This window comes from Eublepharis macularius, chromosome 1 (genome assembly GCF_028583425.1).
Source record: "Eublepharis macularius isolate TG4126 chromosome 1, MPM_Emac_v1.0, whole genome shotgun sequence".
Classification (NCBI taxonomy): Eukaryota; Metazoa; Chordata; class Lepidosauria; order Squamata; family Eublepharidae; genus Eublepharis; species Eublepharis macularius.
Genome location: NC_072790.1, coordinates 58,726,802 through 58,749,750, shown reverse-complemented (window position 1 = coordinate 58,749,750; position 22,949 = coordinate 58,726,802). Strand labels below are relative to the sequence as shown.

Genomic DNA, 22,949 nt, shown 5'->3' with positions numbered 1-22,949 from the left:
GGATGGCCGACGAGCATTCAGGAGGACCCTCTGTACCTCGTCAGTAAAGCCTATCGGGGAGGAACGATCCGCCAAGCCGTTAGGTGCAGCTTCCTGGGATCGTGGTGGACCAGGCTCCCGTTTAGGAGAAGGTCTTGCCGAGGGGGCAGACTCACATATGTCCGTTGGGACATCCGCAGGAGCTTCGGGAACCAAACCTGCCGTGGCCAGAAGGGGGCCACCAGGATGCAGTCCGTCCCGTCCTCCTCTATCTTGCACAGGACCCTGGGAATCAAGGGGAATGGAGGAAACATGTAGTGCAAGCCCTGCGTCCACGTAAACTGGAAGGCATCCCCAATAGAGAGGGGGTCGCTCCCTGCCCTGGAACAGAACGTGTGGGCCTTGGTGGTCGCCGCATTGGCGAACACGTCTATCACTGGATGACCCCACATCTGGAAGATCGGCCCAACGCACTCTACGTTCAGTTCCCACTCGTGGTCCAGCAAAGGGACCCTGCTGAGGGCATCTGCCCGGGCATTGTCTGACCCAGCCACGTGTATAGCCCGGAGCGATACGCCGTTCCTGATAGCCCACTGCCAAGTGAGCATGGCTTCCCGGCACAGGGCCATGGACACTGTGCCCCCCTGCTGATTCACGTAGTACATGGCAGTCGTGTTGTCCGTCTGCACCAACACCTGACGATCTCTCAGCAGTGCTGTAAGAGACACAAGTGCGAAACGAATGGCCCTTAGTTCAAGCACATTGATATGGAGGGTCTTTTCCCTCTCAGACCAGACATCCTGCACAGACACATCACCACAGTAAGCCCCCCATCCCAACAGAGAGGCATCAGTGGTAACCGTGACGTCATGGTGCTGATACCCAAAGGGGGCCCCTCTAAACAAGTTGTCATCAGACAGCCACCAGTCCAAGGAGGAGAGGATGACCCTTGGGACAGAGAATTTGAGGGATGGAGGGTGTAGCAGAGCATCGTACCTCCGCACAAACCAGTTCTGGAGCGGGCGCATACGCAGCCTAGCAAAAGGCACCACAGAGGTAGCCGCTGCCATATGCCCTAGTAAGCACTGGATAGTGCGCACAGACTGGAATCGGTTCCTTTTAAACATGGACACCAGACCCCTTAGGGACCGAGCCCTCTCCAAGGGGAGCAGAGCCTTACCCTCCACAGAGTCTAAGAGTGCGCCAATGTAGGACACCTTGCAGCCGGGCACCAGCTTGGATTTCTCCAAGTTCACCAGGAGCCCCAGGCGTTGGCAAGTGCTAAGTACCAAGCCAATGTCCTGCACCAGCCTAGACTCCGATTCAGCCACGATGAGCCAGTCATCGAGGTACGGAAAGATGGTACAGCCTTCTTCCCGTAGGAAGGAAACCACAGGGGCCACACATTTAGTGAACACTCGTGGGGCAGTGGACAGGCCAAAGGGGAGCACCTTATACCGGAAAACCCTTTGCCGGTAAACAAAGCTCAGGTATTTCCTGTGCTCCTTCCGTATGCCCACGTGAAAGTATGCGTCCTTTAAGTCAAGAACCGCAAACCAATCTCCCTGCTTCAGCAAGGCGATCACAGCCGCCAGCGTAACCATTTTGAATTTGGTCACCTTGAGGAAGGCATTAAGGCCCCTCAGATCCAAAATGGGACGTAAGCCCCTATCCTTCTTGGGGACCAAGAAGAACCTAGAGAAGAATCCCTTTACAGAGTCCTCATAGGGCAATTCTTCCACAGCACCCTTGGCCAAGAGCGACACGATCTCCGCATCCAGCTCGGCCATAGTGTTATTGACAGCTGTCAGGGGCGAACTGCATCTAGGCAGCTCAACGAACTCCAGCCCGTATCCCAGTTCAACAATAGTTAAGACCCATGAGTCAGATGTTATTGACTCCCACTCAGAGAGGAGTGGACTCAGTCTGTCCGAAAAGTTCGGGGATACGGCTGGCGTGACCCGTCAGTACTGCCTCCCGGCGCCCTGCTGATCTCTCTGCTGGGCCGGTTGTTGTGCCGGACGAGGCTTGAAGGGCCGACGCCTCCTTTGCTGTTGTGCGGGAGGGTAAGGCCGCTGCTGGTAGGCAGGATACTGTTGGTAGCCCGGCCGCTGATGTTGGTATCTGCCCTGGTAGTGGTAAGGGCCGGAACGGGGAGCGTACCGTGGCCTGGAGGCGGGTTTGTCCGCAGGAGCCAGACCCAAGGACCGCGCCGTCTGCCGGTCCTCCTTCTTTTTCTTCAGGGTCTCGTCGGTCGATTTGGAGAACAGCGAGTCCCCTTCAAAGGGCATGCTCTCCACCATGGAACGCACCTCTTGGGACAGGGCCGTAGACCGCAACCAGGAGTGGCGCCTGAGGACCACCGCCGAAGCCATTCCCCGAGCAGCAGTGTCAGCAGCGTGGCTCCCAGCATTCATCTGCTGCTTAGACAGCCTGACAGCCTCTGTCTGCAACAGGGAGACGACAGCCTTCTGCTCAGGCGGGAGGTCTCGAGTGTAGGATGCCAACTTCTCCCAGAGGTACAGTTGGTACCCTGCCATGATGGTCTGGTAGTTGGCGATCCTCAGACCCAGCGAAGAGACAATGTACTGGCGCCTGCCCATGGCATCCAGCTTCTTGCCCTCTTTATCGGCAGGCACCGAGGAGTGACCCGACCGTCGGGGGTTGAATTCCTCCGTGACCAAGGAGGAAGGTGGAGGGTGCTTCACCAACGCCGGCCAGGTGCCCTGCTTGATCTTGTAAAGCTGCTCAATCCTCTTAGATGTTGGAGGCTGATCACAGGGCACCTTCCACACCTTCTCCACGATCTCCTCAATACCCTCGAGCATGGGGAAGCCAACGGACGCCGGATTATCCCCATAGATCCGCTTGAGGAGCTTGTCCTTGGTCTGGGGAACTGCCGAAGAGATGTCCATCTCGAGGGCCTGGGCCATCCTAGCCATCTGGTCGGCGTAGATGCGGAGGTCCTCGAACGGGGAGCCCGTAGATGGCACCAAATCCTCAGCCGGCGATGGTTCAGACCAGGATTCCGACTGGTAGTCGGCCAGGCTCTCAACTTCTCCCTCCTCGGATCCGAGCTGGGAGTCCTCACCCTGGACTGGAGGGGGGAACCACGTCCGCCTCGACGTCGACGGCCCCGGTTCCGACTCGGAGAACCCAGCAGGTGCCCCTTCCCACTGGCAACAGTATGGCGAGGGGAGGTAGGAGGCTTGACGATGCCGGGATGCAGTGGATCGGGCAGATCGAATGCTGTCCCCGGAACGGCGCCGCTCACGACCGACTGCAGGTGGAGACGGACGGGCAGGAGATGGACGGTTCCGACGAGGAGACGGGCTCGGTTCCAGCCTCGGCGACCGAAGGGCAGGTGATGGTCGGCTCCGACGGCGCGGGCTCGGCTCCGGCCCCGACGAGAACTCCGCGGGCACCGTCTCGAAGGCCATCGGATCCGACACCGGCACGGAGATGTCCTCTGGTTCGGGGGAACCCAGATGAGGGGAAGGCGTATGAGGAAGCACGATGACCTCCTCCTGAGGAGCGGGATGTGGCGACCGATGATGTTTAGTTTTCTTCTTCTTCTTTGCCGGTTCCGAAGAAGACCTCGGAACCGACGCGCTCCTCGCCTTCGAAGGGGACCTCGGCTTCGACCTCTTAGACTTTATCGGAATCGATCCGGTCGTCGGTTCCGATCGGGGACTCGGTACCAGGATCCTCGGTTCCGATGTCGGTCTCGGATCCGACCTGGTGGATGACGCGCTACGGGGCGGCCGCACCGGTCCCTGCGCTGGAGAGGCCGCTCTCGACGCCGAGGCACTCGGGGGACGCGGTTTCGACCCCGACCTCGCGGAGGCCACTGAGCCAGCTCTTGATTGCCGTTCGGCAGAGGGGCTAGGGCCGGCCTTGGACGGACGTAACGGGGTTCCCTCCGACATGACCTTCTGCCACAGCGAGGAATTTAGTCGGGCCTTGCGATCCTGCCGGGCCTTGCTGGTGAAACCCTGGCAGATCCTACAGGCCGAGACATTGTGGGTCTCCCCCAAGCAAAAAAGGCACAGATCATGGCCATCGGATTTGGCCATTTTAGTGTGGCATTGCAGGCAATGCTTGAAGAGAGCCGTAGAGGCCATCTTCAGGAGCACGCGGAAGAAGGGTCAAAAACAGTCCGAGTCAAATTACCGAGTCCGCGTCAAAGTCCAAAGCGAGATCCAAAGAATAGTCGAGGTCACGAAGTCCGAAGTCAAAAGCCAAGCAATCAGTTAGAGAAAGCACGAAGCACAAAAGCACAGAGCAACGAAGCTCACGTTCTCTCCAAGCGGCGGCAAGAAGAGAACTGAGGGAAGGGGCCGTTGGTCGCTGGAGGATCACGTGACCGTTTGGGCGGGAAAACGGTCGCTGAGGCGCGCGACAAACGGCCCCTTCGGAGCCATGGAAGCTCTAGAAAATTCTCCGGCGGCTGGCCTGCGCCTGCGCAGTCCCATGTGTGGAGGCACAGAAGAACGAAGATGAACATCTAGATTAGATTACTGCAATGTGCTGTACATAGGATTGCCCTTAAAGACTGTTTGGAAGCTTCGGTAGGTACAGAATACTGCAGCCAAAAACTGACTGGAATGGGTCATAGGGATCATATCATTCCAGTTTTGTTCCATCTACACTGGCTTCCAATTTGCTTCCAATTCTAATTCAGCGAGCTGGTATCGACCTATATGGTTTGCAGCCAGCATACCTTAAGGACTGGCTTCTCCCATATGAACCTACCCATCCACTCCAGCCATATTTGGAGGCCCTGCTTCAGGTGCCCCAACATCTATGGCTAGTCAGATCTGAGAAAGAGCCCTCTCGGTCCCAACAATGAAACTCTGGAACTCTCTCCCTAGGAAGATTCGCCTGTCTTCCTCTATTGCTGTTTTTTACCAGCAGCTGAAGACTTTTTTGTTTTATTTAGCATTCCCTCACTAACTCCTTTTAGCCCTCCCTGGCTGTGTTTTATTTATGTGGGTATGTGTTTTGATTAATTGTTTTAATGTTTGCTGCCTTAGAGACCTTGAGCTGGGTCAAAATGCTTTAAATAAAATAATACCATTACAACATTAAGCAATCAATAACAGCATTTCTGTAGCTCTAGGGGAAAACGTCCCATCGGCATTAGCGTGTATGTGCAGGCACATGTGTGTCTTTTTTTGTCTCGTGCTTTCTAGCATTTATTTCAGAAAATGTAAGTGGAAACTTACCGAACATGTACTGTAGCACACATTAATACATCATTTAACATGAACAGTCGTCGTTCTTTGGTTTTGACTATTTCCCCTCGGTCGCTGTAAACAGTTTCCAACATATCATCAGTTCGTATGAGGTATCTGTTCCCACTGCTAAGTAACTGAAATATAAAGAGAATAGATTAGCCAATTCGTACTGTAGAACTCCTGCAGCTGTACCTATATTCCTCTAAAGCATACATGAATCCATATCAATGATATGCCATGTTTTTGTTAATTTTGTTCTCTGGTGCCGAAGACATCACATCATTCCTTTACTGTCTGCTGTCCCAGTCATCAACTAGATTTTTTGCAGACCTGCTTTGAAAAAGTAATAGAAGATCGACTTCCGGTTTGGGATTCATGAAGGTCTGACGCAGCTCAGGGAGTTGAGCTGTCCGTGCCGCTGTTTGTAGGGGCTGGAGGGGCGCAAACTGCCCATAGCCCCCTGTTCTCAGGCGGAGAACAGGCAAGTACGCTCAAGAACCTGAGGGCGCGTTGATCTCGGGTGTGAGGGGGGTTCTACACAACGAGCCCCTGTCCACCCTTGAGGTCCCACCCGAAGAAAGGTAGCCAAGATCTCTGCAGCGGCTCTGGAGTCAATTTTTGGCATAAGACCTACATGCCCAAGCTTCAGCAAACCAAGAAGGGAACCTGAATTGATTGGATAATCGAAGCAGCGACTACAACCCAAGAGAAACATTTAAGAAGGTAAAGATTGCTATCTCTCAATACGGGACAGATTACAATAAGAAATAAAGTGACAAAGAGAATTAGAAAACTGCAAGAGACTTGATTTATAACTGAGAAAACTCCGGCAAATAAATTACTAAAAAGTGACATTGTAAAAAGAAGTTAGCGCGGAAAAACAATTATTGTTTACATACCTGCGGCTAGGAAGAGATAGCGGATTGTGAGAAAGCTTTAACATCGCGAGAACTGCTGTGAAACGGAGAGGAACAGGAAGTGCGTCAGAACCATAAAGAGACTGGTGAGAAGTGGCTTGTAAACAACGGAAGTGGAATATCGCCATTTTGAAGTAGGGCAAACCTGCGACTTCAAGGAAAACGGAAGTAGGCCATCTTTGACAAGGGTAAGGGCGGTTGCTTCAAAATAAAACCATCGAGAAAAGACGCCCGACATTTTGGACTGCGTAAATACTAGTTTTCAGAAAAATAACTTAAATCTGGACTTTTAAAAATAAAAGAAAATCATAAAGTAGAGCCACGGAGTTAAGGAAAAGAGCAGACTCATGGGAGCGAAGTAGAGCTAGCCCCACGATGTCGAAGAAGGAATGGCAAATGGCGCTGGAAAATTTAGACAAAAAAGTTTCGGAAGGAAATAAAGAGCTTAAAGACATGATGCAAGAGATGGCGAAAAATTTGAAAGATTTTAAAGAGACACTTAAATCGGAGATTGCAGAACTAGCTAAGAACATGGATCAAGTTCAAAAAGACTTGCAAGTTACACAGCAGAGAGTTAATGCAGTAGAAAATGCAGCTGACACCTTGGCAGATGTGCAGAGAATGGAGATGAGAGGAGTGAAGGGAAGAATGGCTGTAGCTGAATGTAAACAAATGGAAAAACAACTTAGATTTTGTGGAATCCCGGAAGTTTTGGAAAAATCAGCCCAAGAGCAGATTATAGAAATTTTGGCGGGCTAACTGGGTAAAGAAGAAGAGGAGATAGCAGCGCTTCTGGACATGGCATACAGAATTAATTCAAAATTTGCAGCTCAAAAGAAGTTACCAAGAGATATGATTGTGCAATTTACAACTAGAAATACAAAAGAGTCAATCGTGAGTAAACAATTTCAGGATCCATTAGAAGTCGATGGGAAAGTGGTGAGAATCATGAAAGAACTGCCCAGATCGGTGTTGTTCGAGAGGAAAAAGTACAGAGAGTTGGTCCAGATGTTAAAAGATTTGAAAATCAGATACAGATGGGAAATACCTGAAGGACTGGCTTTCGAATTTGGTGGAGTAAGGAGAAACATCAGATCTGGCCAGGAGATGGAAACGTTTATTAAAGACAATGAAAAAGACTTACCAAAAGGAGCTAAAATTTGATCATGGAGTGTAAAATTATATCTTGGAATGTAAACGGACTAAATTCACCTTCTAAACGTAAGTCTATTTTCCACTGGCTTTTAAAACAAAAATGTAACATAGCGTGTTTGCAAGAGACACATATTAAAAAGCAGGATGTAAAATATTTGAAACTTGCAAAACTTGGAAATGAATTTGCAGCAGCTTCCAAAAAGAAGAAGAGAGGAGTTGTATTGTATATAAAGGAAGAGCTGCAGCCAAAATTAGTTTTAAGTGATACAGAAGCCAGATATATAGCAGTGGAAATTATTTGGACTTCTAAGAAGACTTTGGTGATTGGAATTTACGCGCCTAATGGGGCAAAAGAAAATTTTTTCAAGGATTTACAGAAACAACTAGACGAACTGACCTATGATCAATTAATTCTGGCAGGTGACTTCAATGGAGTTACAAACTTGGAAGAAGATAAGAAATCTAAAAGTGCACAGAAAAAAAGAGGACTTTTGCCAAAATCATTTTTTGCGATTAAAGAACAAGAAAGTCTGGAAGATGTATGGAGGAGACAAAACCCTAAAAATAGACAATATACATTTTACTCTGCAAGACATTTTACATTATCAAGAATTGACATGATCTGGGCCTCCAAAGAATTGGTGGTATGGAATAGAGACGTGGAGATAATGCCCAAGGTAGGCTCAGATCATAATCCAATCATGTGGAGATTTGGAAAAAATACTAAAAGAAGAGGATGGAGGATAAATGAAGACTTGCTGCAGATGGAAGAAAACATTGCGTTGTTACGAAGAGAAACCAAATTCTTTACACAGTACAATTTGAACAAGGATGTATCAACTTATAAGGTATGGGACACATATAAAGCTGTGATTAGAGGAATACTAATGGATTTGAATGCTAGAGCTAGGAAGAGAAAGGAAGAAAAGAGACTTGAAATTATGGAAAAAATTAAAGCTAAAGAGATACAACTTAAGAAAAGACCAGGGAAAAAGAAAATATATCAGGATATGAAAATCCTGCAGGAACAATTGACGGCAATGAATAACAAAGAATTGGAGTGGAATTTTAAAAAAATGAAGCAGAAGTCCTTTGAAGGTGCAAATAAACCTGGGAAATACTTAGTGTGGCAGTTAAAGAAAAAAAAAGGAGAAGAAAACCATAACTAAGATTCGAGAAGAGGATAATATATTGATGGATCAATCTGCCATTAGTACAGCCTTTTTTAAATTTTATGCAAAACTGTACCCAAAAAAGGAGGTGAATAGAGATTCAATAGCGGAATATTTGGAGAAAATGAAGCTTTCAATAATTTCAGAGGAATGGAAAGAGAAGTTAAATAGGGAAGTGACAGAGAAAGAAATAAAAGAAGCTATACAATCAACGAAATTAGGGAAAGCGCCTGGACCGGACGGAATAACAGCAAAGTTTTACAGAATGATGGCCAATGACCTGACACCATTTCTAAGGGAGGTGATCAATGGTATTTTGCAAGGCCAAAAGATTCCTGATTCATGGAATGAAGCTAATATATCACTGATCCCGAAAGATGGACAGGATTTGACTAATGTTAAGAACTATCGGCCAATTTCGCTGCTGAATAATGACTATAAAATATTTGGGAAAATCATGGCGGAAAGGTTAAAGGGATGGATGTCGGAATTTATTGCAGAAGAACAGGCTGGATTCCTACCTAATAGACAAATTAAGGACAATTTAAGGACAGTAATAAACGCTATTGAATACTACGACAAGCACTGTGATAGGGAAGTTGGTTTCTTTTTTGTGGACGCGGAAAAAGCATTTGACAATTTGAACTGGGACTTTATGTTTGCCACTATGGAAAAGCTGCAAATGGGAGAAAAGTTCATACAAGCAGTTAAAGGAATTTATAAAGACCAGTATGCAGCAATTGTAGTCAATGATGATTTAACTAAAAAATTGAAAATAAGCAAAGGTACAAGACAAGGCTGCCCATTGTCTCCATTGTTGTTTATTTTGATTTTGGAAATTTTGCTGATCCAAATTCGAGAGGACGATACAATTCGTGGCATAAAAATAAAGGAATTCTCCTACAAAGTCAGAGCATTTGCGGATGATGTAATGTTGATAGTGGAAGACCCAATAGATAACATGCCAAAAATAATGGATAAAATAAAGGAATTTGGAGACTTGGCTGGATTCTATGTGAACAAAAAGAAGTCGAAGATATTGTGTAAGAATATGACGAAGCAAAAACAGCAAGAATTAATGGAGACGACAGACTGCGAGGTAACTAACAAAGTGAAATATTTAGGAATTGAGCTGACTGCGAAAAACAGATTTATTTAAGAATAATTACAAGAAACTGTGGCAACAAATAGAAAGAGATTTGATAAAATGGAATAAATTAAATTTGTCATGGTTGGGAAGAATAGCAGCAGTGAAAATGAATGTGTTACCACGCATGATGTGTTTTTGCTGCAAACTATTCCAATTATCCGAGACTTCAAACAATTCGACAAATGGCAAAGAAAAATTTCAGACTTCGTGTGGGCAGGCAGGAAACCCCAGGTGAAAATGAAAGTATTACAAGATTCGAAAGAAAGAGGGGGACTGCAACTGCCAAATATAAGATTATATTATGAAGCAATTTGTCTGGTTTGGTTAAAAGATTGGATAACGCTAAAAGACCGTAAATTGCTGGCCTTGGAGGGGCACAAACATTTGTTTGGATGGCATGCCTACTTGTGGTATGACAAAGTTAAAGCGGACTCTAAGTTTTTGCATCACTGTATTAGAAGAAGCCTTTTCACAATCTGGAAGAAATACAAGAATTACATGGAAAGCGGTATCCCTTCACGGGTGGTACCATATGAAGTAATAGATCCGAGAGCTGTTTATAATGAACAACAATGTCTAACTTATAAAGAGATAACGTTGACGGAACATAGAATATTAAAAATAAAGACACAAGAAGAGTTATCTCCTCAATATGGATGGTTTCAATATATGCAAATCAGGGATCTTTATAACTCGGACTGTTTAAGGGGCGGAATAAGACTGAAAAACTCGGAGCTAGAAGAAGTGATCTTACAAGAAGGTAAAAAAGACATTTCGAAAATATACAAAATACTCTTAAAATGGCATACGGAAGACGAGACAGTCAAAGTCCAGATGGTGAAATGGGCAATAAACTTTCATAAAGAAATAACAATGGAATCATGGGAATATTTGTGGAAAAATACTTTGAAGACTTCAACTTGTACCAATATTAAAGAGAATGTTTACAAAATGATGTATAGGTGGTATTTAACGCCTAAGAAGATTGCGCTTGGAAATGCAAATATGTCAGACAAATGCTGGAAATGTAAAAAGCATGAAGGATCATTGTATCATATGTGGTGGACTTGTGAGGTAGCTAAGCAATACTGGGGAGATATAATAGAAATAATTTTTTTTTTTTTTTTTTTAATATATATATTTTTATTTCAATTATTAACAAAACTGTTTACAATATGAAATACAACATGGGTAAATTGTTAAAAACTACATAACAGAGAAGGGTAAAACATGGAAAGACAAATTCAAGTTGAACTGATATATTTTGGATTATAGATTCAGGATTGTTTGGTATATTTTATTGGGAGGATATAGATTTTCTTTAGAAATGTATTCAAAAAAAGGGAACCATTTTTCCATAAAATTTGTTGTTTGGGGGAAATTTTCAGCTTGATAGATTCCATCATTGATTTTTTCAAATAAAAAATGGTCCCATATTTTAGAATACCAACTGGTAATTGTTGGTACAGTATGTGATTTCCATTTTAAAGCAATTAAATTTTTTGCTGCCATTAAGAAGACATTGATGAGGTCTCGTCGAATTGGTGGGATCTCTATATCATCCCATTGATTCAGAAATATCAGCTCAGGTTTCTTTGGTATTTTGTAGCCAGTTAACAAAAAGATTTGGTGCAAGATTGTATTCCAGAATTCTTCTATGTAATGACATTTCCACCAGCAATGTATATATGATCCTGTATCCCCACATCCTTTCCAACATAAAGATGAACTGTGAGAATAAATAGCTGCTAATTTTTTGGGTGTAAGATACCATCTTGTTAATATCTTATAGGACTGTAGTTTAATACTAATTGTTGATGAATTAAATATTTTAGAGGACCATAATATTTCCCATTGTTCTTTTGATAATATTTTGTCACAGTCTTGGTGCCATTTTGACTGATATGTTAAGGTTTTAAGTTTAAGGTTTTGTAGCAAAATATTATAAATTTTGGAGATTACTCCTTTATTTGAAAGGCCTTTCCTATCTATAATTTGTTCAAATGCAGTCTTTGGTTGTTTCATAATGTCCTTTAAGTTTATAGAAGAGGCTAGATTCTTTAATTGAAAATAAACAAACCATGATATATTACTATTAATTTTTTGCTCCAATTCTGGTTTATCTAGTAAGCCTTCTCGGGAGGCAATATCAGTTAGCCTTGTTATGTTGTTTTGGCTCCATTTTTTAGTGAATGCGGGTGAGAGACCCGGTGGAAACCAATCCTGAAAAAGAAAAGAAGAGAACCTGGAATATTTGGGGGTGATTTTATTTCTATAAGCATCCCATACTTTTAGGATAGCTGTAAAAAAGATGTTTTGTTTAGAGTTTGTTGGGCGGACGTGTTGTTTATTCCATAGAAGATCCTGAATGGATTCATTTTGTTGTGTGTTTTGTAAAAGGTTGATCCAATCCATATGATCTTCCTTCTGTATTATAGAAATTACATCTTTTAATCGTGCAGCTTTTTGATAGAGATCAATATCTGGGAAATTAAAGCCTCCTTGTGTGTTTTTTAATCTTAGTGTTGTAAATGCAATTCTTGGATGTTTATCTTGCCACAAAAATTTATTGAAGAAGGTTTGCCATTGTTTTAAAAGTTTTGGTGGGATTAATATTGGAATTGTTCGAAAGAGAAAAATTAACTTGGGAAGTGCAAATGATTTAATTAGATGGTATCTATCATACCATGATAATTGTTTTTTATTCCAGTCACTTAATTCTGCTCTTATTTTAGCCATTTTATCTATGTGATTTAACTTTAGTAACTGGTTGAGGTCAGATGGTAGGATTATACCCAGATATGGTAGTTTTTTTGGTTCCCACTGGAATTTATATATGTGTTTAATATTCAATTGAGTTGTAGTTGTTGTGTTTAAAGGAAGTATGTTCGACTTGGTGTAGTTTACTTCTAATCCTGAAATTTGACCAAATAAACTTAAAAGATTTGATAAGTGTTGAAGCGATAGGATTGGGTTTGTGAGGTATAGCAGCATATCATCTGCAAAAGCACTGAGTTTATATGTTTTAGAGTTAACTGCGATTCCTTGAATTTGGGTGTTCTCCCTGATTGCTATTGTCAGTGGTTCTAAGGCAATTGCAAATAAAGCAGGTGACAAAGGGCAGCCTTGTCTTGTTCCTCTATGTAGATAGATTTTGTCTGAAGTGTTTCCATTTATTTTGACATGCGCTGTGGGTTGTGAATAGATTGTCTTTATTATACGTCGGAAATTTTCTCCAAAGCCCATATGGTATAGTGTTTCATCTAAATAACATATTTCTAAGGAATCGAAGGCTTTTTCGATATCTAATGATAAGAATAGAGCTTCAGTATGTTGATTTTTGCATATAGACATTAAATTTAAAGTTTTATAAATATTGTGTGTTAAATCCCTGCCGGGCATGAAGCCGGTTTGGTCCTTGTGTATATAGTGAGTGATAAATGAATTAAGACGTTCGGCTATAACTGAAGTAAATATCTTGTAATCTTGATTTAAGAGAGAAATTGGGCGAAATGAGGCTGGGGTTTTATGATCTTTGCCTTGCTTCGGAATTACTATAATAGAAGCAGTCGACCATGAAGGAGGCTGTATTCCTGTTGTTAGTAACATGTTACAAGTTTCAGTAAGGGGTTGTAACAGAAGTGGGGCAAATTTTTTATAAAATTCTGCAGGAAATCCGTCTGGTCCTGATGTTTTGTTGTTTTTTGATTTTTGTATGACTGCTGCAATTTCTTGTGCGGTGATTGGATTCTCCAGTTTTGACTGATGTGCTTTTTCTAATTTTTTAAGATTTTTAAGTGATTGCAAAAAATGGGATATGTTTTCTATTTTTGGTTTTTTTGATGTATATAGTTGATTATAGTAATCTCTGAAGATATTAATTATGTCTTTTGATTTAGTGTATATTTGTCCTTTTTTGTCTTGGATTACCCTGATTAATTTTGCTACCTTCTTTTCTTTTATTCTCCAAGAGAGAATACGTAAAGTCTTTGGTGTATTGAACCAATGTTTCTGTTTTAAATATATGAGATTTTTTTGAATATTATCTGATTCTATGGTTTCTAAAAGTTTGCGTTCATTTATTAGTTTCTGGTATACTTTTTTACTACCATTCTGTTTATGTAGGAATTCCAAGTGTTTAATTTTCCCTGTAATTTCTTGTTTTTGAGCTTTCTTATCCTTGTGAATTCGTGATGTTAATGCTATTAGATGTCCTCTAGTGACAGCTTTTAAAGCGTCCCAAAAAATATGTGGTTTTGTTTCTGGTGTTGTATTTTCTTTCATGTATTGTTTGATGATATTCTCAATTTCCTTAACATGATTTGAATGGTACAGCAGTGATTTACTAAATGTCCAGTGTTTTTCAGTTTTTGTTTCTGACTTAAATGAAATGGTGCAAGTAGTCCAAGCATGATCTGAGTGGATTATGTTACCAATTTCGGTTGAGTTTACCTGATTAATTAATTTTTCTGAAATTAAAATAAGGTCAATTCTGGTGTAAATGTGATGTCTAGGTGAGTAGTAAGTAAAGTCTTTTTCTGTAGCATGAGTTTGTCTCCATACATCAATCAGATTGTGATTTTTAATCAATGTTGCCAATTTAGTATTGTGACATTTCTTATTGGATTTTTTATAGTCTGACCTATCTAATTTGTGATTCATTATGAAATTAAAGTCTCCACCCACAATCAGTTCGCCTTCCTGAAATTTTTCTAGATTAATTAATAGTTCTTCTATAAAGGTTATTTGCCTTTGGTTAGGTGCATAGATGGATGCCACTGTAAGAAGGTGATTGCCTACAGTTCCTTTTACAAATATATATCTACCCAGAGGATCAACCTTTGTAGCTTTATGAAAAAAAGGAGTATTTTTGGATACTATAATTGCAACCCCACGTGCTTTAGAAGTGCCATATGCATGGTATTGTGTCTGAATCCATCTGTCTTTCAGTGTTAAAGGATTACCAGCACGAATGTGTGTTTCTTGAAGTAGAGTGATATCTGGTTTAAGTTTAGCTATATGTGTAAGTATGCGTTTTCTCTTAATTGGATTCCCCAAGCCTCGAACATTATAAGAAATTACTTTTAGTTCAGAACACATATTGTAACTTCTCCCTCCAATTTCTTCTTAGAAATAAATTATTTTTTGTGTTAAAGAAATAGCTTTTAAACAACTTATTTGGTAACAGTAATGCTATTTAGTATATAAAATCTGAACGATAAGACAATTTTCTGATGACAATACAGCACTTGTTATAACTTTAAATTTTGATTATACTTAACTGTGTATTGTAAACAGTAATACTTCTAATATCCGTAAAGTAACAATATAAACTTGAAGTAGTAATATAACTTTCTAATAACAGTAAAACTCTTCTATAACTCTCAACTTTGTTTATAACTAATTATTTGATATAAAATAGTAACACTCTATAATATAGGAACAATAACAATCCCTATTATCAATAAATTTCTGTTTAACTTGAATTCGATTAATAAGCCAAAAGGGGAAAAAAATAAAATTTAAAAAAAAAAAATGAAAAAAATAATGGAAGAAACTGAAACTTATCCTATATAATAGAAATAATTAATGAGGTTTTGTAAACCCAAATAAAGAAGAACCCAGAATTGCTGCTACTGAACTTGGGAATGGAAGAGGTTCCAAAGCAGTATAGAACATTGCTATTTTACATGATTACAGCAGCAAGACTTTTGTATTCGCAGAAATGGAAATTGCAAGAAATACCAACTATTGAAGATTGGATTTACAAATTGTTGTACATGGCAGAAATGGACAAAATGACAAGAAAACTGAAAGATCTTGATCCAGGAGAATATATTGCAGACTGGGGGAAATTGAAACAATATCTAGAAAAAAAATGGGATGTGAAAGGAGGACTGTGGCAGTTTGAGAATTATTAAGGTGTGATTTTACAAAGGAGAGAGAGAAGTAACTTTACCATTAATGGGGAAATTTAGTTCTTAATCAATCTAAGCTAATATTAGTATTAAGAAGAATGTATTAAAAATAGATAGGTCAAACAGGGAGATGTAGATTGGATACATCAGTAAATTGGAGATATAGAAGAATTTGAATATGTTTAGAATAACTGATATAATATATAAGACTTAGAAGAATTATAGTTAAGAGTAATTTAAATAATAAGATGGCTAAGGGTTGGAAAGCTGTTGGAAGTCTATAAGGAGGGGGGGAAGGAGGGTTGATATAATTTAGGTAAGATGGGGAATTTGTGTAATATTTTATGTACTCACCAATAAAAAAATTTTTTTTAAAAGAAAATGTAGTAGAAGATCAAGGCTACAACTTCAAAGCCTCTTGAGTGGTCTATTCATAAGTCTTTTTGCCACAGCAACTATTCTTTCCTCTAGGCTGGTAACTCAAGGTCCTATTATTATCTCTGTTTTAAAATCGTAACATCAACATCCAGCCTAAGAAATATTTAGTTTTACATAATAAAAAGATCTCAGAACACATTCATCAGCCATGCTACAAGCCTGTGTTCATAATGGAACTCACATAAGAGCATAGACAGTCTCTTGGACTTGCCTCTTACTGCTTGTTCCCATGTTGAGAACCAGTAGTGGCTAGCGTATTCAGGGCCGGCGCGCCCATGGAGGCCAGGTAGGCGGTGGCCTCGGGCGCGCGGGCACTGGAGGGGCGCTGGAGGGGGTGTTGGGGGCAGAGGCGCGCGCAGCGAAGCTGGCATGACAGGGCCGCCTGTAGCTACTGCTGCAGCCAGCCAGCCAGCCAGCCAGCCAGCCAGCCAGCCAGCCAGCCCCTTGCTGCCGCCGCCGCCGCCACACACCTCAGCCGGGCGCAGCCTCTGTGCGCCGCTCGAGCAGCGGCTCGCGGCTTCTGCGCCCAGCTGGGGCGCGCGGCAGCGGCAGCACGGAGCTGGCTGGCTGGCTGCAGCAGCAGCTGTAGCCAGCCACGCCAGCTCAGCTGCGCGCTCCTCCGCCCCAGCCGGGCGCAGAAGCCGTGAGCTGCTGCTGGGGCGGCGCACGGAGCAGCCTCCGTGCGCCACTACAGCAGCAGCCCGCAGCTTCTGCACTCGGCTGGGGCATGTGGCGGCGGCGGCATGGGGCTGCCTGGCTGGCTACAGCTACTGCTGCAGCCAGCCATGCCAGCTCAGCTGCGCACTCCTCCGCCCCAGCCGAACGCAGAAGCTGTGAGCTGCTGCTGGGGCAGCGCACGGATCAGCCTCCATGCGCTGCTCCAGCAGCAGCCCGCAGCTTCTGCGCTCGGCGGTCAGCGCGCAGCCCAGCCCCCCTGTGGTGCGTGATGACATCTGCGATGACGTTATCACGCCTCCCGTGGGGCGCGTGTGCGCCCGCCGCCGCAGGCGCTGAAACCTCTGGCGCCGGCCCTGAGCGTATTACCCCAGAATTGGAGAGAAAGAAGCTCAGTTCCCCACTCTGCTAGGAAGCACACTTGTACCCAATCACTGTTACTTGCCTAATGTGCCTCACTGGGTTGATTTGTTATCCGCCCTGAGCCTGCGAAAGCAGGGAGGGCGGAATATAAATATAATAAATTAAATTAAATTAAATTAAATTAAAATTAAATTAGAGGTGGGCATGAGTTGGGAAAACCCCACGGACCACCAGCTCATTGGCTGACGATTTTCACGGACCACGGACCTTGAACTTTTCACGGACCGTTCACAGACCGGTTCGTTGGTCTGTGGTCCATCACTTCTGGTAGCCCTGGCTCCACCCCTTCACACCCAGAGAGCCCAAACTTGCAGAGAATCTTCAGCAGTTCCGCCTCCAGCCACCCTCTGAGTTTGGTCAAGATTGCATTTCAGACGTTCAAGTTACACCCCCCCAAAGCGGCCTCCCCCAAGACACTTCCAGTAGATACTGGAGTCACAAATGCCAATTGACTTGCATTGGCTAGCAGCACCAAAAAGTTGCAATGAGGCAAAATCCACCAGAAAAGGGTGGGGGAAGAGCCCCCTCACTCACCACACAGACATCTTCCCAGCCATTCCCTAGGGAATTCATTCTTGCTCCTTGCTCGCATAGAGCAGAATGGGAGCTTTCTGGTTGGCAGGCAGAGCTGCCTATCAAGGTTTTGAGGGCTAAGATTGGCTGCAGAATGTCCACTCCTCCATTGCCTAGGGAATTCATTCTTGCTCCTTGCTCCATAGAGCAGAATGGGAGCTCTCTGCTCAGCAGGCAAAGCTACCTATTAAGTTTTTAAGGGCTGCAAAAGGTCTTCAGAATCCTCTCCATTGCTTAGAGAATTGATAGACTGACGTCAGGATGTCCGGACTCACAGACCACGGACCAACAGACCAAAATTTGTGAAAAAGGTGAGTCCTACAAACTGTGTGTTCGTGAATCACGAACCAGGCCGGACCATGCAAAATTTTGGTCCATATTCTGGACCATGACCACCTCTAGTGTTAACCATATATGCCATCCTAAATAATTTATAGAAGGGAGAGTAAAAATATGATAGAAATAAACTGACATTCTATACCACTGCTTCCCTTTCTTGGCTTCAGCTTCAACAGGGGACAGAAACAAAGCCTCCCCCATAGCAAAGGTGGAGGAGATAGCTATGGACACAGCAGGAATAAACAAGGACAGGAAAGGCTGCCTGGTTGGTACATTCATCTAATAATTCCATTGTGAAGGGCAGCTGAAGAATAAGCCATAAACTCATTTTCACTTTGGGATGTATCAGTGTATTGTTGGATATTGTGCTGTCATTGGCCTAAAGCAGTCCTTTACAAATGGACTGGCTTGCCCACAAAGAAAAATCCAGTTGCAAATGCTTGTTATAACATAATGATAGTACAGTATTCAACTACGCACAACACAGCCTCAAAATCAGTAGTAATTAAAATTCTTTAACTTTGGCTTGTTTATTTCCATTGATATTTATGCTGGTTTCATATATGTTTTTTCTGTTCCTGAACTTGAAAATCTACTTTCCTATAACATCATAAGGAAAGAAGAAAAGCTTTTTCAGTTTGTATAAAACTGAAATATGTTTTTACAGGAGATTCAGAAATAGCTAGTCAATAAACACTCTGACCTAGATAGCTCAGACTAGCTTGATTTTGTCAGCTCTCAGAAGTTAATCAGTGTCAACCCTGGTTAACGTTTGGATGAGAAACCACCAAAGAAGTCCATGGTTACTACACACAGGAAGGCAATGCCAAACCACTTCCTTGTTCATCTCTTGCCTTGAAAACCCTCTGGGGTCTTCATACATCAGCTGTGACTTGACAGCAGAGTCAATAACCAGAACAACTGAACTCATGAACAATAACTGTATCTTTGTGAGATAATTTGTCATTATTATGACACTATCCTCCATGCAGTTGAATGAAATAATATTCCCACAATACCACATGCAGCAGAGAATAACAAAAATCCACACCACCCATGTGCAAAAACCTCTTCATTCTAATTCATTTTCTCAATGAAGAAATTAGGAAGGCACAAACTATTCTGTTCCAACCTTGTTTAGATAGCGCTCATTCATGGCCTTTGCTATCTGTTTTATTTCACAGCGCTGATCTGCATCCTTTTTCCTTTCATTCAGCTTCTCTGCCAGCATCTCAAGCTCTGTGAGAGCCATCTGCAGAGGCAGCCTGTCAGGGTGCCCTTTAGTAGTGTTCTTTAACATATCCTTAAGATAAAGAAAAAAAAAAGAGGAAGTAGAACCTTCATGGTTTCTGTATCAGAACAGTCAGGATGCTTTTCCTTCTAGAATCCATCATAATGATCATCCCGCTCTACTCCATCAGTATATCTACAATCTACCAATGGAATCCCCTTGACAAGTCAACTGGAATTTAAAGCAAGGTACCATGATATACACTTGCAGTACTTCATGATTACAGAACTCCATCCTTATGAGATGACTGTCAAAATCCAAAAAGTGGTCTGTTTTGGAGGAGGGGTGCAGTTGAAATGATAGATGATTTAACTTCTGTTTCAGCCATTTTCACCATATTTTAAATGTTTCTTAAGCTCTTTACAGTTACTTTATGTTGAGAGGCTTTTATTCCAGTGTTTTCCCAATCACTTTAGTACACTTTGAGTATTCTCTTACTCTTGGTTTTAAGAAGACTGGTACCCTCTTTCCACTACCCAAATCCCTTGTCTTGAAAAACCAGCACTCATCTTCTGTTTTTAACTGACTCTTAAGGTCTCAAAAGACATTTTCTAACCACATCAGAACTGAGATCTTTTCATTTCTCAGAGCTAACTCCCTGTTTGACTGGGTAGGGAAATTCTCCTCTCACTAGAAGATCTTTTCCCTTTCTTTGGCCCACATGGGAATCTGCGCCTACTTCCCAAACTTCCTTGCCAACTGTCCCCATTTCTCCTGTCAGTGTTAAACTGCTCTCATTTAGGGGGAATCTCCAAATTCTCAGTACTCCTCTCAGCTAGGGCTGAAATCAAACTCCCCTCTCCCCAGCATCTAGTTCAGAAGTCTTTTTCTGTTCAGCTCACGCTACTCAATCAGATTCCTTGGAGTAGCCTGTCACTCAAAGCTCCCTGTTTATGTGAGGAATTAATCCTTAATAATCCTTCAGCTGTTTGTACAGCACTTTTAAGCTTTTAAAAAGTGCAGTCTGTCACAACCACCTTTGAGATATTTATTTTTTGCCCAAAGGAATATTTAGTGGTCTCAAATGAATAACCATAAATAACTCCATCTTAGTTCTCAATAACATTTCAACTGATCTAAGTTTATTGTGTTCAGTACAACTACAGTACTATGCTAAAGTATATCAAAGCACTCAGACCTATCAATGCAAAAAATCCAAGACAGAAATCCCCCATAATGTTAACATCATGACTTGCCTGTAGCAGAAGAATGAACTGAGGAAAACGTTGTATGGGTTTCATCATTAAGCCATATAGCGTAATTCTATCAGGACTAGATTCTTGGCAAAGCTGTAATGAAAAAAGTCTCAGCTATTTCTTTGTTAGCCATATTGTCATAAGCCATAGTGCTTTTGTGAAAAAATCAAAAATACATGCCTTTAACACTGGACCAAAACAAGATATCTATAGTTCATGTATCAATATTGGTGAGATAACTGAAGATGTCACCATTAAAATAGCATATAGCAGAAGGTCCTTGTTTCAAATGCTACCTCTGCCATGATGTTGTCCTAGCAAAGGTGCTCTCCTTACCAGTCTCTGGTCTTTATCATCAATATGGGGATGCTAGCAAGAGTGATTTTGTAAGGATTACAATAAAATAATGTGTGTGACATTTTGAATTCTGGAAAGCACTACATAAATATTACTAATATATCAGTGTACCATGTCTTTCTACATGGTACATAACACTGGAAATGAAAGGTGACCTGTGTGTGTGCAATCACATCATCACATATGAAATACTTAAAATTGTGAAATTGTACATTGATCTGCAGAGCCCCAAAGGAATAACATTTTAACTAGGTATCTACCAGTTGCCCTAATGAAAGCAGAAACAGGTCTGTCCTCTTTGAGGGTGCGGGTGCACCTTATGGTACTAAAATTCGGGGGAGGGGGGAGTAGCCAGACCTGATACGTTCAGATATCTGGCATTTAATCAAATACTATCTAAGGACCCGGTGCGCCACTGTTTTCTTCATAATATATTAAACAGATATTCCATCTACGACGATCTTCTCGACCGCTCAGCAAATAACGTACATCTTTGAGACTGGGTCTATAAGGGTGATGCCCTGATAGATAGACAGACTGAACTGTCAGTCAGCCTCTTGGTTTAAACTCTTCAAGTGCAATCATTCTAGAGCATCTTACTTAGTATTGCAAACTACAATCTTAGAGCAGCCTTCACATCCCTATACTTTGAAACAATGCCAACCGCAGTTCTAGCAGGCCACTACAGTAAAATACCTAAGGATTAGGCATGTGCGATTCAGGAATCCAATTTGGAAAAAATGCCCGAATCAGTCCCGATCCATAAAGATTCGGGATTTCCTAATCGGGGCTAGCATTCATAATGCTTCGGAAAGCTTCAGGGCTGAGTTTAAAGGGCCCCGCTGCTGCTTGCAAGCAGCAGCGGGGCCCTTTAAACATCACCCCAGCCCCAGCCTCCCAGCCCCCCCTTACCTTTGCAGCCAGCATCAGTGGCAGCGGTGGCTCTGGCCCTCTCCACCGCCCGTGGGGCCGCGGAGCAGCGGAGGAGGCAGAGAAAGCTCTTCCTGCTCCTCAAATGGCCATCGCGGCAGCTCCAGCCTTCCTCACTACCCTGCAGGCACAGGAGGCAGTGTAGCAGCAGAGGAGCCAGCTGGCTCCAGGCCATCACAGCCTTGTGTTGCTATGGCTGCCACCGCCGCCCAGCTGATCACCCTCCCCCTCTCCCTCCAGCCAGGTAAGTGGGTGGGGATGGAGGGGTTGCCCCAGGGAGGGTGGGAGGTGGGGGAGTTGCTCCCCCTCACTTCAGTATGCTCCAAATATTTACGGAGCATACTGAAGTGAGTAAAATACCATAATTCCGAAGCAGCTTGCCGCTTCAGAATTATGGTATTTCCGAATTTTCCCCGAATCTTTTCGGGCTGCACACTCCTACTAAGGATTAGCGCTTTTATCCCTGTGGAACATCCACAATTGAGGACGTACCTCATTATATTCTTAATTGCCCGTTGTATGCCCAACCTAGGACCAAATTTCTTTCTGAGCTGTTGTCCGACCTTTGTACCCACTCAGATTCTGAGAAGATTGTAATTCTACTAGCTGATTCTGATACTAATATATCCTACAAAATGGCTTTATATGCCCTGGCTGCAAAAACAACAACAACGGGCTAATGCTGTGCTTAAGGGATTAAATTAACACTGAATATTGTGGGTTTTTACTGTTTTTATTAACTATGTTTACTTTTATTGTCTTATGTGAATTTGACAACTGAAAATGGTTTATGGTTTTATTTAGTTTTAAATTTTACTGTTTTGATTATGTCACATCAATTTTATTCAAACACGTTTCTGTTTTTATTCTTGTTATTCGTGACTTGTTTAGCCTATGGCTAAACGCAATAAACCTTTACTTACTTACTTACTTACAACTAGATATCTAATAAATGTAACTAAACAAAACAGTGAATTACTGCAAGCTAAGTTTAAACCTAAAATGCACTCACCTTTAAAAATTCAAGGAAGGCAGGCTTTGTGGCACATGTTTTCTTAAGAATCCCCACTGCCGTGCTAAAATTGTTTACATATTCACTGTAAGCATCTAGTACCATAGATTTGGAAAACTGAAAATGCATAAAAATAATAGTAGCAGAAATGTATCTCTTGGATATGATCTAGTACTAGTTACTA

The 22,949-nt window shown here is 42.7% G+C and overlaps 1 protein-coding gene across 1 annotated transcript in view; it reads right to left on the bottom strand.

The window, feature by feature from the left end:
• ARHGEF10 (Rho guanine nucleotide exchange factor 10) overlaps positions 1-22,949 on the bottom strand; it is a 140,664-nt gene that overhangs the window by 67,911 nt on the left and 49,804 nt on the right. Inside the window, exons 15-18 of the mRNA XM_054976987.1 lie at positions 22,766-22,882; positions 20,467-20,559; positions 19,112-19,282; positions 5,208-5,353 (exon numbers count right to left, since the gene is read on the bottom strand). Of these exons, the coding sequence (XP_054832962.1) occupies positions 5,208-5,353; positions 19,112-19,282; positions 20,467-20,559; positions 22,766-22,882 (527 nt within the window). The remainder of the gene's footprint in view (positions 1-5,207; positions 5,354-19,111; positions 19,283-20,466; positions 20,560-22,765; positions 22,883-22,949) is intronic.